General features: G+C 38.2%; 2 protein-coding genes across 2 annotated transcripts in view; both read right to left on the bottom strand.

Moving 5' to 3' along the window:
- The window catches only part of PRKD3 (protein kinase D3), an 89,986-nt gene extending 76,557 nt beyond the window's left edge, over positions 1–13,429 (bottom strand). The window contains exons 1-2 of the mRNA XM_055326978.1: positions 13,315–13,429; positions 4,468–5,421 (exon numbers count right to left, since the gene is read on the bottom strand). Of these exons, the coding sequence (XP_055182953.1) occupies positions 4,468–4,755 (288 nt within the window). The 5' untranslated portion in view covers positions 4,756–5,421; positions 13,315–13,429. The remainder of the gene's footprint in view (positions 1–4,467; positions 5,422–13,314) is intronic.
- LOC129510768 (60S ribosomal protein L31-like) overlaps positions 1–13,438 on the bottom strand; it is a 255,999-nt gene that overhangs the window by 69,250 nt on the left and 173,311 nt on the right. The window lies entirely within an intron of this gene.

Raw genomic sequence — 13,438 nt, forward strand, 5'->3', positions numbered from 1 at the left:
TGAGGAAAAGACTGCAAAAGTACAAGAGGGAACTTACGGGGTGACAGAAGTGCTCTATATCTTGAATGGGTGATAGTTGCACAACTGCACACAACTGTTAAAATTCATCAAACTTATGATCTTAGCATGGATGAATTTTATTATAAGTAAATTATATCTCATCTGATTTTTAAAGACAAACACCTAACAAAAATATCTCTTTAAAGAGAAAAAAATAACTGCATATATTAAATGGCACATTTCTAGTTAATGTCTGAAAGGTGCTAGAAAATAAAGCAACATAAAATCCAATCTTACCCAACAAAATAGTTTTAAAATGTAATAGTCATTCCTTTTAGATCACTGCACTGTTATTCTAAAAATTATTTAAATATTATTTCTGAATATGGAATACATGTATAAGGCACAAAATCCAAAAGGCACACAAGGGAATAAATGAAATGTAAATCTCCTTTTCACTCTTATTCCCCCCAGTCACCAGTACCCTTCCTGGAAGAAAACTCTCTCTCCTTCCATGGTCATCTAAAAACAATCAAGAAATCATGTATGTGTACATATGTATGTGTACGCATGTGTAATACAAAATGATAGCATAGTATGTCCTGTTCTGCACTTACTATGTTATCTATATATCCTATATATCTTGTAGATCTCCCTCTCCTCCATCCATGTACACACACAATGTCTCCTTCTTTAATAATTACAAAAACTTTTAAAGAATTCCACAAACCATACTCTACAGTAGTAATTTAAAAAGCCTTACAAATTTGTAAATGGCATTCTTAAACCTAAGGTCAAATTCCTATTCCTTATATCTGATATCAATTATTACTAATATATTGTTAACAATGGACCGCAAAAAATGTAAAATACATGGAATATACCTTTGGTATTATGGGTAGACTAAAAATACATTTTAGAATATCTAAAATATTGTTAACATGAAATTATAGGTCAGGTAGCCTCCTCTCTTAATTTAAAAGTAGGGCTTATTTCACTAACTTTTAGAAGCTTTTCCTCTGGTCCTCCAAACCAAGAGCTATTTTCATTACTTTTCAGCCTTGTTTGTTTCTCTGCAAACCCAAAGATGGGAAGATTCCTCTGGAGGAATAATGATTCCATTTGAAGAGTCACAGCAGACACTAGGGCCCTAATCTTTAAAAATTTCTAGAACACAGGAACTCTGTCTTATTAGAGTTTGATAAAAATCAGTCCCATTATCTCCCCAAAAAACCTTACTTTTCTTCCTGAATTTTCTATCTTGGTTACCAGTATCAACGCCCATCCATCACTCACACCGCCCTTCCGCCATTTATTCTTCCTCTATGTTCAATAGGCTGTCAAGTTTTACCAACACTACTTTCCCAATACCCTTCAAATATACCATCACTTTCCAACCATTTCAGTTCCATTCTTTATTATAATGGCTTCCTACCTGATCTCCTTACTTTATATTACACTCAGTTACACATTTAAGCTTTCCAAAACACAAATCTGATCATGTTGCATTGCTGCACATAGACTTTAGTTAAATCTCCATTCTTACAGGAATCAAGTGGGAAACTTTTCTTTGGCACAAGGAAGTTTTAAGTGTGGTGCAGTGAGAAGAGGATACAGGTTTTTGAGTTAAAATAAAAAGACCTGTGTTTGGGAGCATTCAGGGCGCTCAGTCAGTTAAGCATCTGCCTTCAGCTCAGGTCATGATCCCAGGGTCCTGGGATGGAGTAGGGAGCCTACTTCTCCCTCCTGCTCTGCCCCTCCCCTCCGCTCATGCTCTCTCTCTCTCACTCACTCTCCCTCTCAAATAAATAAAATCATAAAAAAAAAAGACCTGTGTTTGAATTCTGACTTTCAGTAATTAAATGCCTCTGAAATTCAGTTTCCTCCTTTATTCAGTAGCAGTTATAACACCTATACCCTTTCTACTCAGTGAGGTCCTTAGAAAAGGAGCATCGATATCACTTAAGAGTATACTACAAATGCAGACCAACCCCAAACTTACTCATCCCAAATCTACATCGTAGTAGAAATCACTAGATGATTGGCATACACATTAAAGTTTGAAATGCACCACAAAGTGTTGTGAGGATTAGTCAGAAAAAGTGAATGCAAAGCTCCTGAAGCAGGCACTCAGTAAATGTTACCTATTATAATCTTCCTCTTTTCCCCTTCTGTATCTTTGCTCATCTTGATTCTTTTATCTGGAATGTATTCCTTACCTCCCACCACATTATTGAAATCTTGCTCATTCTTTAAGGTATCAAATGAAATGTCATTTTCTTTTTGAAGTCTTCCCACATCCTTTATCTATCTGAGAAGAGCACTCTTTAACTTCACTTTCTACTCTTTATGTTTTACTCTGGTGAGCATGTTTCCTTCAGTAGATTATAAGCTTTTTGAGGGAAGAGACATTTGGTTAATCTATTTCCTAAAATTTAACCAGTAACCTATCTTTTAAAAGGTTCAGGTAAATGCAATTACCAAGAATAGAAGTGAAGAAACGCAGGCATGCCCATGAGAGTACTGGCAGTAAACCTGGAGCTATACAAGGTTCAAGTAATGAAAATGGGTGACTAGTGAACAAGTGCCATAGGAAAGAGGGAAAGTAAAAACAAAAGTACTTCTGACTTGGTTTTTCCATCCTCCAGGTAAGTTAGGGATCCATGAGACACCTCTATAAAATCTCAGAATTCAAGCTGATGCTCTTAAGATTTTTCTCGGACTCAGCCTGGAGCAAGTCATCCACTGAAACGCCTTTCTCCTTCATCTGTCTCTAGCAGTGAAGACCAAAATTTAGATTAAATGATTCTGAATCTCACTGCTGGAATTACACACCAGAAATTGTCCCAACTCAATCATTTGACAGATTTGGAAACTGTAATCTAGAGAAGTCACATCACTTGTGCAAAGTTATACAGAAATTAAACACTACAGCTCACCTAGTTTCAAGCTCAAAACTCTTTTACGCTACACAAACAAGTTCGGATCCCAGCAAATGTCAAAAATAATGTGTAATATGTTTATGCCCTATATATATACTATATATTTTTGCCAAATACATCCCTATATCATTATAATACTGATTCAAATTCAGTTTACTATGATACTCATTTTATGCTGGCTAGCTCTATAATCAGTAATTCTATTTTATATTTATATAAAGTTTACCCTAAGTTAGCTTTTTTCCAGCTCTATCCAATTTCCTTGCTATCACTGTAATTGTTCATGGATTATGATTTTTAACCTAGTTTCCTAAGAGTTTGATCCATCTGACCCACATCTCACATCTATATTAAGGATGAGGTAATGTGAAAATCAGTATGTATATAAGACTCTGTATGTATATAAGAACGAAGTGAAATTTTATAAAATTGAAAACAATAAAACAGACTCAACTAAGACATTAGTTATCAATTTCTATCGGCTCAAATAAAAAGGAAACATTCAAGTTACAAACTGTAGTTAAGTTACAATCTTACCTTTAAAAACCTAGTCAAAATATTTGTGAAAAACCTCTGTAACAATTAATAGATCTAAGGAAGGAAAGTTAATCCTTAGGCCACATTTCAATAGATAAGTTACTGTTGCCACACAGGAGGCACAGGCTATTTCTACAAACTGCATAACATTTTAGACTGTTAATTACTTCTACATCAGAAGATAATAATAAATCATATAAAACATAAGATGTTAAAACACAAACAGTAAGATGAGGAGCCTGAGTACAAATATATCAATCTCACCTAACATGATTTTTAAAATAAGAAGTATACTAATTTGTTTGAAACATATGCTCAGTCCATTAAAAATAAAATGTAACCAATTCTTACTTAAATATAGTTTTAATATAATATAGAGAACATTTACCCATCAAATCAAGATTAATAAAGACATTTATAGCTCAGGTTCTTCAAAAAATGGTATAGTATAGGGCAGGAGGTAGGAAGGGAAACAAAATGAAGCCACCTTCAATTTATATATCGTCGTATTCAAAACTAATTTACCTATTTTTTTTAAGCAAGAGGGAGTGGTCTTTGCATATTAAATGGCAGTACAGGTGAAATCAAGACTTAAAGGGAAGGAAGAAGGTACAAAAAGAGGGCAGAACACAGCGCACCTAGGAAGAGGTGTGGACAGAGGCCCATCCTTTTGGTAAGCCACCTGGATGCCCTGCACCCTCTACCTCCTGTTTTCTCTAAAAACAAATGAGACTTGTACATGAATCTTCCTTTCTCAAAAGAAAAACTGAATAGGCAATATTTTGAAGTTAGGATAAAAGCTCTAGTTGTTAGAATCTGAAATTTCAGACTTTAGGCTTCTAGTCTATTAGCACTCTGCCAAAATGATCCAAAGTAGGATATAAACGATTGATCCAAATGTGTTAACTCACTGTTGCATGTATAATTTATAGAAAAGTATCTGAAACAATATGAGAAAAACTACTGACATAAATAGCATGCATGGTACCTTTTGATAAACAACGGAGCACACAAGATCCTTGACGGCAGATAAAGATAGTTCCTGGGCTTCGATGGTAACGCTCTCCCGTGTAAGGCCAATTTGCAGCAGAAATGAAATTGTATGCTCTGAGCCTCTGGAGTTGGTGAGTGATGGTGCACTGAAGCTTCCATTAGAGAGTCGGGCAGACAGTCCTGTTTTAGGACTTGAACAGGGAGAAGGAGCTGGAAGCACAGCAGGAAGAGTAGCAGGTAATACAGACTTCTGGGCTGATGGAGGGGAATTGTTTGCAGACATCTGCCTTTCTTTAATCTTTTAAAAGAGTTGTCAATTCTTTTTTCAGTGGTTATGAAGAGGCTTTTAAAATCACAGCAGTAAAAAAATGACTGTACTTTTGGATTTAATTGAAAACAATTTTATTCCTCTTTTAAGCCACTCATGCCAATGACTGCAACTTCTACAACTGTGAGTAGAATACAAAAAAGGTCCTACTTCCCTTAGCATCAGTCCCATCAAAAACAAGTCTTGTCTTTAGGACCACAACCAAGGATTTGGAAAGGATTTAACATTACTGAATTATCCTCATCAGAAAAGAGTTGACATTGCTTCTTTACTAACCATCTTCATTTATTTTCTTTTAAGTCTACTCTTGTCTCTCTCTTTTAATCTCAGAAAATACATATTGAATAAAAGTTGTTTTTCTATTAAGATGAAATCCTCCTGGTTTAAAAAATAAGTGTTTAGGATTAATCTATTTAACTCTTATCTTGAGGTTTACTGATTTGATGGGGCACTTTCTCAAATGTCCACACCTTAAATCACCTTCTCAAATGTCTTTCATTTTGGCAGGGGAGGAAATTTTTCCATGATGAAGCACAAAGCTTTTTAAAACAGTGCAGGCATATTTCACTTGACAAATGGGTCCACTGACGAAAAGTTGATGCTTTCTGAAATGCAGTCAGCCTGAAAGGAATTTTAAAAACACTCTTAATATTTTATACTCATTTGACATTATTTTAAAACTGCAAGAACCCTTGTAATTTTCTTAAATGGTAAGTTTTGGTTGCATGTTTATAACTCACTGAGAAATCCAAATGGGTGGGCATTCTGGGGGGTCTAGTTATCAGAGACATTTTTTGCTGTACATATAGTTCTAGGAAAACACTTCTGCTCACCATCACCACTGCTACCACCACAAAGCCCCTGACACTCTTCACTAATACCTGAAACCTGAAAATCAAACACTTTTATTCCACAAATATACAACTGATTTAGGACTACAAAACAAACCAAAAGAAAAAAATAGAAGGTACTAAAAAGGTTAAAACTGACACTGTTATAGAAATAAAGTACATACCACTCAGCCATACAAAAGATGCATAACATTAATGTGTCATAATAAAGACACATTAAGAGTATTCTCTTTTATATCAGAAAGTCTAATTCTGCCAAAATATGATTGGTGACTTGCTTTGTTGACAGATTTCTTTCAGAAGACTAAGGAAGCCGAAGGGGACATACTATGCACAGTTATAATGTGAACGACATATTTATGACAGGAACATGAGAGGAAGTGATCTTAGTATAAATGCTTTCTAAAAGTAAAAAGCACTAGGCTGTTACAAATGTATCACAGTTTATAATAGGACAGTTCAAAAACAAAACAAAAGGTATGATCCTGATGGCCTAAGCGAAATGACTCATAGGGATCTGTCTAAATTTTACATATATAGCTGTAAACAATTCCAATGATCCAAAAGACCGAAGCATCCAATGTGGTTGCAGAATGACTCTCTGGAGAGTAGTTAATGGGGCTAAATAAATTAGGATGAACATAACGGGAGAGCAAAGCATACAGATACAGTAACAAGAATTCGAAAGCTCAGGAAAAACTAACGCTTAGAAAAAAAACTGTTCAAAGATAAAAGCTTTTATAACCACATTCAAATAAATATTATTCCACCTTATATGTGACAGCACTCAACATCTTAGAAATGTTTTACATACTTTTTACCTTATGCCTATCTCTTTGGAGACAAATAGATTTTTGCAGATGAAAAAAACAGAAGCATAAGGAGATAAAGCAACATGCACAGCAGCACATGGGTATTAAGAGGTGGAGGGGGAATTAGGACCCAAGTTTCATACTTTCTTACCAAGTGGTTATCTCCACAATAACATACTGTTTGTCAAAGAGAACAAGGAACTGAAAGAATCACTGCTCAGAGAGGATGTTGTTAAGGTTGAGAGAGCACGTAAAGAAGGCAGAATTGCTCAACTTGTATTTTGCTTATCTTCTCCTAAGTTTTTAAACTAAAGTTGTAGAAGAGCAATGAGAACCGAAACCCAAGTCTGGTGAATTAGAGAAACTAAAACAACTTTTTATGAGTGCAAGTCTTTGGTTCCAGATGCAATTCATTCTATGCAGCTAAAGCAATTAACAAGTGTAATCACAAAGCTGACTCCTGCAATCTTGGAGAGGGCTGAGGGCCTGGAGATGGGTCAGAGCTGCTTCAAATTTTATGAGCTGGGAGAGTGGGGAAGATTTCAGAAATCACAGACATATAAACTTAATTATTAATCTTTAGTCAAATCTGAAAATAGATTATGAAAACATGTGGTGTCTGAATACTCAGAAAAGAATATAATAATCACTAGATGACAGCATGAATTCAAACAGAACAAATAATGCCAAATCCACTGCATTTAGATCTTGGAAAGAATGATTTTCAGACTTCTTAGATGCAGGAAATAAGAATAATAACTTACAGTCACTGAGCTCCAACTATCTGTCAGATAAGCACTTCATGTGTGTTACTTCATTTAATCCTCTGCAACAACTCATTTTATAGCTGGAAAACAGGCTTAGAAATTAAAGTACTTGCCCAAGATCACACAATTAGCAAAGCCGGGGTGGGGTGGGGGGAGTGTATTCTGGACAAAACAGTATTCAAGATGGTTTTCCATGCTGTTTTTGAAAATATGTTGAGTGTGACTTGGATGTTAGTGCAGTCAGGGAAGTTTCCTGGTCTATATCAACCCAGATGAAAAAAGTGTTTAGGGGATGTGCCTTGGAACTTTGTCCCTGGCCCTATATTTTGACTATTTATAAGATAAAGACACAGAAGGCATGCTTATAAATTCCTCAGAGTATACAATCAAGGATAAACAGACAAAGTGAAATGTAACAAGGGTGAGTGTAAAGCTTTACATTTAGTTTCAAAAAGTTAAATATGCAATGAAGAAGAAATGAAGAGCTCATTCAGAAGCTCTTCTTAAAAGGCCACCTAAGATTTTATTAACAAGGGCTGCTAATCGTTGACTAAAAGAATCAATGCAAATCTAACCCCCCAGGACACCGAGAACACATCAACATCAATCTGTAAACTCTGTTGCTGATCAGCCTACATTACCATTGTACTCATTTGTACACTCCACATTTATAAGAGTTATATTGATTAAAAAAAAATAAGAGCATGCATCCAGATAAAGGTTAAAACGATGTCATGTGACAAATATATGCTTAACAAAGCTAAATAGAATAATGGTCTTCAAATATTTGAAAAGGTGTTAGGAGAATAATCACCTTTATTCAGTATCACTGCAGAGAAGTAAAGATAAGAGCAGTACTTGCTTACTTCACAGGACATTATGAGGATGAAGCTACTGCATGTAAAGTACCTTCAATAGGATCTGGCTTACAGTTAAGTGCTCATTAAGTCCCAATAATTTTCATAGTAATTACATGAAAGAATTAATCATGAAGGTCCTACTTTAGGCCAAAAGCTGTAATTCGGATATGATACTTTATTACATCCTTATAACAACCCTATGAGATTTAACTCTGTTTTAAGGAAAGGAACTAGAGTTTCAGAGAAGTTGCTTGCTCACAGCTAATATGAGATGGAACCTGGGATTCAAACTAAAGTTTCCCTGACTGCAAAGCCCATGTTCTTTCTACTATTTCCCTCCACCTCCTGAGGTAATGAGCTTTACTTAACATACTTGACTCTAGTAGTTTCAAAAGCTAAACTGTGATAAAAAAAAAAAAGGTAGTAAAATACAAATGATACTGTATTTAGGTTAAATACTTCAAAATACAAGACACCGCTGTGTTCAGTAATAATTTATTTTCGATGGATGTCTTCCCATTAAATTTTCATTTTTTTAAATAAGCAGGCTCCATGCAGGGAACCCGATGTGGGCCTCGATCCAGGGTCTCCAGGATCACACCCCAGGCTGCAGGCGGCGCCAAATCACTGCGCCACCAGGGCTGCCCTAAATTTTCATTTTATTATACCTGTTAATATTAGCCAAATAATAGTAACTGTCTAATAATGCAATCAACCAATTTTTCAGAACTACTGATAACTATTACTCAGCTACATAAATTTTACATCTTGGAAATTTTGTATAAAAAAGATTTTTTAAAGTGGCAGCACGAAAACAAATAGAAGAAACTAAATGAGCTGTCATATTAGCTTCTGCCCACTCAAACCATCTGTTTTCTCCTTTTATTTTATGGAACCCTGATTTGCTGGGTAAGATGCAGTAGGATGTAGGCTGAAAAATATTAAGATTAGTATCAAAAAAATCTAGTAACTAACTTATTTTGTCTTTATGTTTCAATTAGGAAACTAAGACAAGACAATTACTAATTTATAAACTATGTATCGAGATATGTTTGTTTCTAACAGCTATCAATTGGCAAGCATTTCTAATATGTTTATTTGGAAGGCAGCTATGCTCACCACTATACCACCAACGCCAATTAATATGTTTACTTGGAACATCTCAAATACTCTTTTGGGGAGCTTTCTGTCACATATCCCATCCAAATGAGTTTACATAATCCATCACCACTGTTGAATGGAAACAAAAGATGAAACATTAAAAGAATCTTGAGGAGCAGCCCCGATGGCTCAGCGGTTTAGCGCCGCCTTCAGCCCAGGGCCTGACTCTGGAGACCCACATCGGGCTCCCTGCATGAAGCCTGCTTCCCCCTCTGCCTGTGTCTCTGCCTCTGCCTCTCTCTCTCTCTCTCTCTCTCTGTCTCTCATGAATAAATAAATAAAATCTTTAAAGGAAAAAAAAAAAAGGAATCTTGAGCCCAACCTGCCCTATTACTACAGACAAGGTAAAACAAAGGCCCGTCACTTTATGGAAACATCACAAGGCGATCCACCTTTCTCTCCCAATCCCTTATCTCCCTCCTGCATGTACATATCTCCTAATTTAGCAAAGCCTCTACTTAGAATCTCAAAAAGCATTTTCCTTCAACATTTACTGGGTGCCTATTATATGCCAGACTATTAGAGACACTGTGGTTATACAGCAGTAACCAAAACATACATGGATACTGCTCTCTCTGGAGCTTACAGAGTGATGTGGGACACACACATTAAACAAATACCACACACAAAAATAGCAAGTTAACTACAAATTGTGAAAAATGATATGACAAGTATACTTAAAGGACCTAATTTCAGCTGGGGTCTCAAACAAGGTGACCTTAAGGAAGTGTGCTTAATAAGCTAAGACCTAAAGGATAAATAGAAGTCAGGGAAGGAGAGAGAGGAGGGAAGAGGATTCCAGGAAGACAAAACAAATCCAGTTTTTAAACACTTCAAAAGGAAGCTCATTATTTAGTGTAGCCAGATCCTTCTGGTAATCAGTAAAGACTAAAGAGGTAAAACGCTTTTCCTATTCAGACTACGTAATATCTACCATGACTCCCTACCAGTAGTGGTTCGATTTAGTTTTGTGTGCTAGGAACACTAATGAATGAATGGTCTTTTTTTTTTTTTCCTGTTGATTTGATATATACATGTATTTTTTTAACATGTAAAAAAGCATGGGGCCTTTTTCAGAGCAATTCTTAGTGTCCCGAAGTCAATGTCTATGTTTTGCCCTGATACAGGCTTGACCTGGCTTAATAATCTTAGTATTGCTTTTATATCGTATACTGTATTAACAATTCAAATAGCTTTGTTGGTTTTTTAAATTCATAGTCTGTAGCAATCCCGACATCTATAGATTTTCAAAATATAACTGTTTCCTTAGATTAATATAATACTTTTCCTAAGAGCTGAGCATTCAACTAAATTGTTGCTGCTAAAATTCTGTTCATCTGGACTAGTGACATTTAAATCTCAGACCTTTCCACTCTCAGAGAGAGTACAGTGAACACACCATGTCTGCTCTCTGCTCAGGCACTGAAAAGTTTATCCAGTAATAAGATTACAGCCTGCCAATCTGGCAATGCTGTATGAATCTATGCTGGGCTTGATGAACCTTCATCGCCTCTCTTTGCCCAGTGATATCTGAGAAATCTGACTGGCTAACAGCCAATGAGCAATTTCTCATACAATGTCACTGTACACCACACAAGTGGAGAAAATTTTTATTCTGTACTAAAATTAAAATTAAAACATCTCCTAAGTATATCATCTCAAATTTTCCCACTGCTCCAAAGAGGCACACATACAAGTTCAATTTAAATTACATAATCAGAGACTCAAGGTACTACCAGCACAGAAGATTGTGAACTATAAGAATGATTATTAAATCAAATAAAAATCTGTACTAGCAAATAATTTCCCCACATAGCCATTTCTGTAAAAGTAGTTTCTTTTAAAAATGAGCAACTAATTTCAATATGGTAATATTTTCATCTATTTTAGAAAGTCTTTTTAAAAATGAGAAAATGTCCCTTAAAAGTCCATTTAATGACCATTAAATTCATTTTTTTCCGTATGAGATTTTTTTTCAATTCCAATGTAATTTTAAAACCTTAACGTCCTAAGGCTTGATTTATTAAAGCCTTTTTTGCATATGCCAATGTTAAGTTAAAAACTACCTGAGAGAAATTTCTTTTAAAGAGGTCATCTATTGGGATCCCTGGGTGGCGCAGCGTTTTGGCGCCTGCCTTTGGCCCAGGGCGCGATCCTGGAGACCCGGGATCGAATCCCACGTCGGGCTCCCGGTGCACGGAGCCTGCTTCTCCCTCTGCCTGTCTCTCTCTATCATAAATAAATAAAAAAAATTTAAAAAAAATAAAATAAAGAGGTCATCTATTGAAACTGAAAGCTCTGCATATCTCAAAGACTCATTATTACCTGAGATTGCTTAAAAAATTAGTCTCAGGATATCAGTCAACATCTTGAATGTGAGTCATCCTAAAAAGTGAAATGCTGGGGGATCCCTGGGTGGCCCAGCGGTTTAGCACCTGCCTTCCACCCAGGGCATGATCCTGGAGTCCAGGGATGAGTCCCACATCAGCCTCCCTGCATGGAGCCTGCTTCTCCCTCTCCCCCCCCCCCCCCCCCGCCTCTCTCTCATAAATAAATAAATAAATAAAATCTTTAAAAAAAAAAAAAAGTGAAACGCTATCCACCGAACTATAGAACTTAGTATGGAAACTGGCCTGTTAAATACCGCCAGCTTATCTGATCAGGTCTACCATACATCTATGTTACCTGCTGAACCAAAACCTAACATGAAAGATTCTGTGACATGTTTAAAATGCTTTTACTATAAAACTTGTAACTTCTTTTCGGCTGAATTTTCAGGCTTGCTCTCAATGCAGATCCTAACGTTGAGAGGAAGAAAAAAAGGTTCTTTAATAAAATAAAACTTAGAAGTCGAGAGCTAGCTAGCTCGGGGAACTTTTATGGATGTCCACAGTCGCAAACTGAGAGGTAGGTATTCCCTGCCCTCAACGCGCTAGACGTTGGCATGTAAGTTCGATCTGAGCAAAAATCACAGTCGCTAAAATGTTGGTTCAGAACTGCAATATTAAGTACAGAGTAGAAGTAGCGACAAGTAATACAATACAGCATTTCCCAGAGTACAGATCAAGGCATTTTTAAAAAGTTTTTGTTTCATTTGCGGCCACAGCTCATTAAAGCTGGGTCGTACAAAATAGTAGTTCAGGGTGTAACTTATCCTTCCTAATCAAAGATGACACCGATATCTTATTTCCTGTGGGGATGGGTGTGGTTGGAGAGACAGTTAAGTCCAAGCCGTCAATCTGTGTACGGAAAAGTCTGCAGGTCTCCCACGGGCTTGTCGCTTGGTTCATATTCGTGAGCGCTGTCGGCAAGGCCTACGCTTCTGACTGAGAGGATTTCAGATAAAACATCCAACAGGCCATCGACCAGTAAGTAGTACGTGGTTATTGTTACTGCTCCAAGAAACAGTCGCGCTCCTCAGCGTTTCATCTTAAGAAAATCCTCCCCGGGGGTGAGAACAGCTCACTCCACGGCAAGGCTGCAACTTGCAAAACTCAGCACAATCAGGCAACTGGGGTGGGGGCTCACACTCTAAGCACCATTTACTCACTCCTTTTGAGAAGGCTACAACACGAAGTGATGAAACGAAAAGAAAAAAAAAAAAAAAAAAAAGCAGCAGCAGCAGCAGCAGCAGAAGGCTCATCTCATCCCACATTCTGCAGCTTGACTCTCCGGTCCGGCTCCCGACGCGGCCGCGCGCGGTGGTCGCCCGCCGAGCGCCGACCCAACTCGGCCTCCGCGCCCACGCCGGAACTTAGCCCCAGCGGGCGGCCGCGCCGGCGCCCCCCGCTCGCCGCGGCGCCCCCCGCCCGCTGCCCCCGCCTCGCGCTCCGCCAACTTCCCGCCCAGCCCCGGCGGTCGCCGCCCAGCCCCGCGCGGGGCCCGAGTCCCGCCGCCGCCGCTGCCGCCGCCGCCGCCGCCGCCGCGTGCGGGCGGGCGGGCGGGTGGGGGAGGGGCCGCCGCCGCCGCCGCCTCACCCGACGGGCCGCGAGAACAAAGCGGCGGCCGCGGCGACGATAACTTTTTCAGGGTCTGATCCGCGCTCCCTGAGGCGACTACTTACAGAGGCGGGCTCCCCCAGTCGTGAGAAACTCCGCGGCCGCCAGCGTCTGGAGTCCAGACGAGGCGCCAGCGAGGCTTCACGCGCCTCGCAGGATCCCGCCAGCCGCTGGCGCCCCTTCCTCCCT

The sequence above is a fragment of the Nyctereutes procyonoides genome, unplaced genomic scaffold, assembly GCF_905146905.1.
Source record: "Nyctereutes procyonoides isolate TBG_1078 unplaced genomic scaffold, NYPRO_anot_genome, whole genome shotgun sequence".
NCBI classification, from domain to species: Eukaryota; Metazoa; Chordata; class Mammalia; order Carnivora; family Canidae; genus Nyctereutes; species Nyctereutes procyonoides.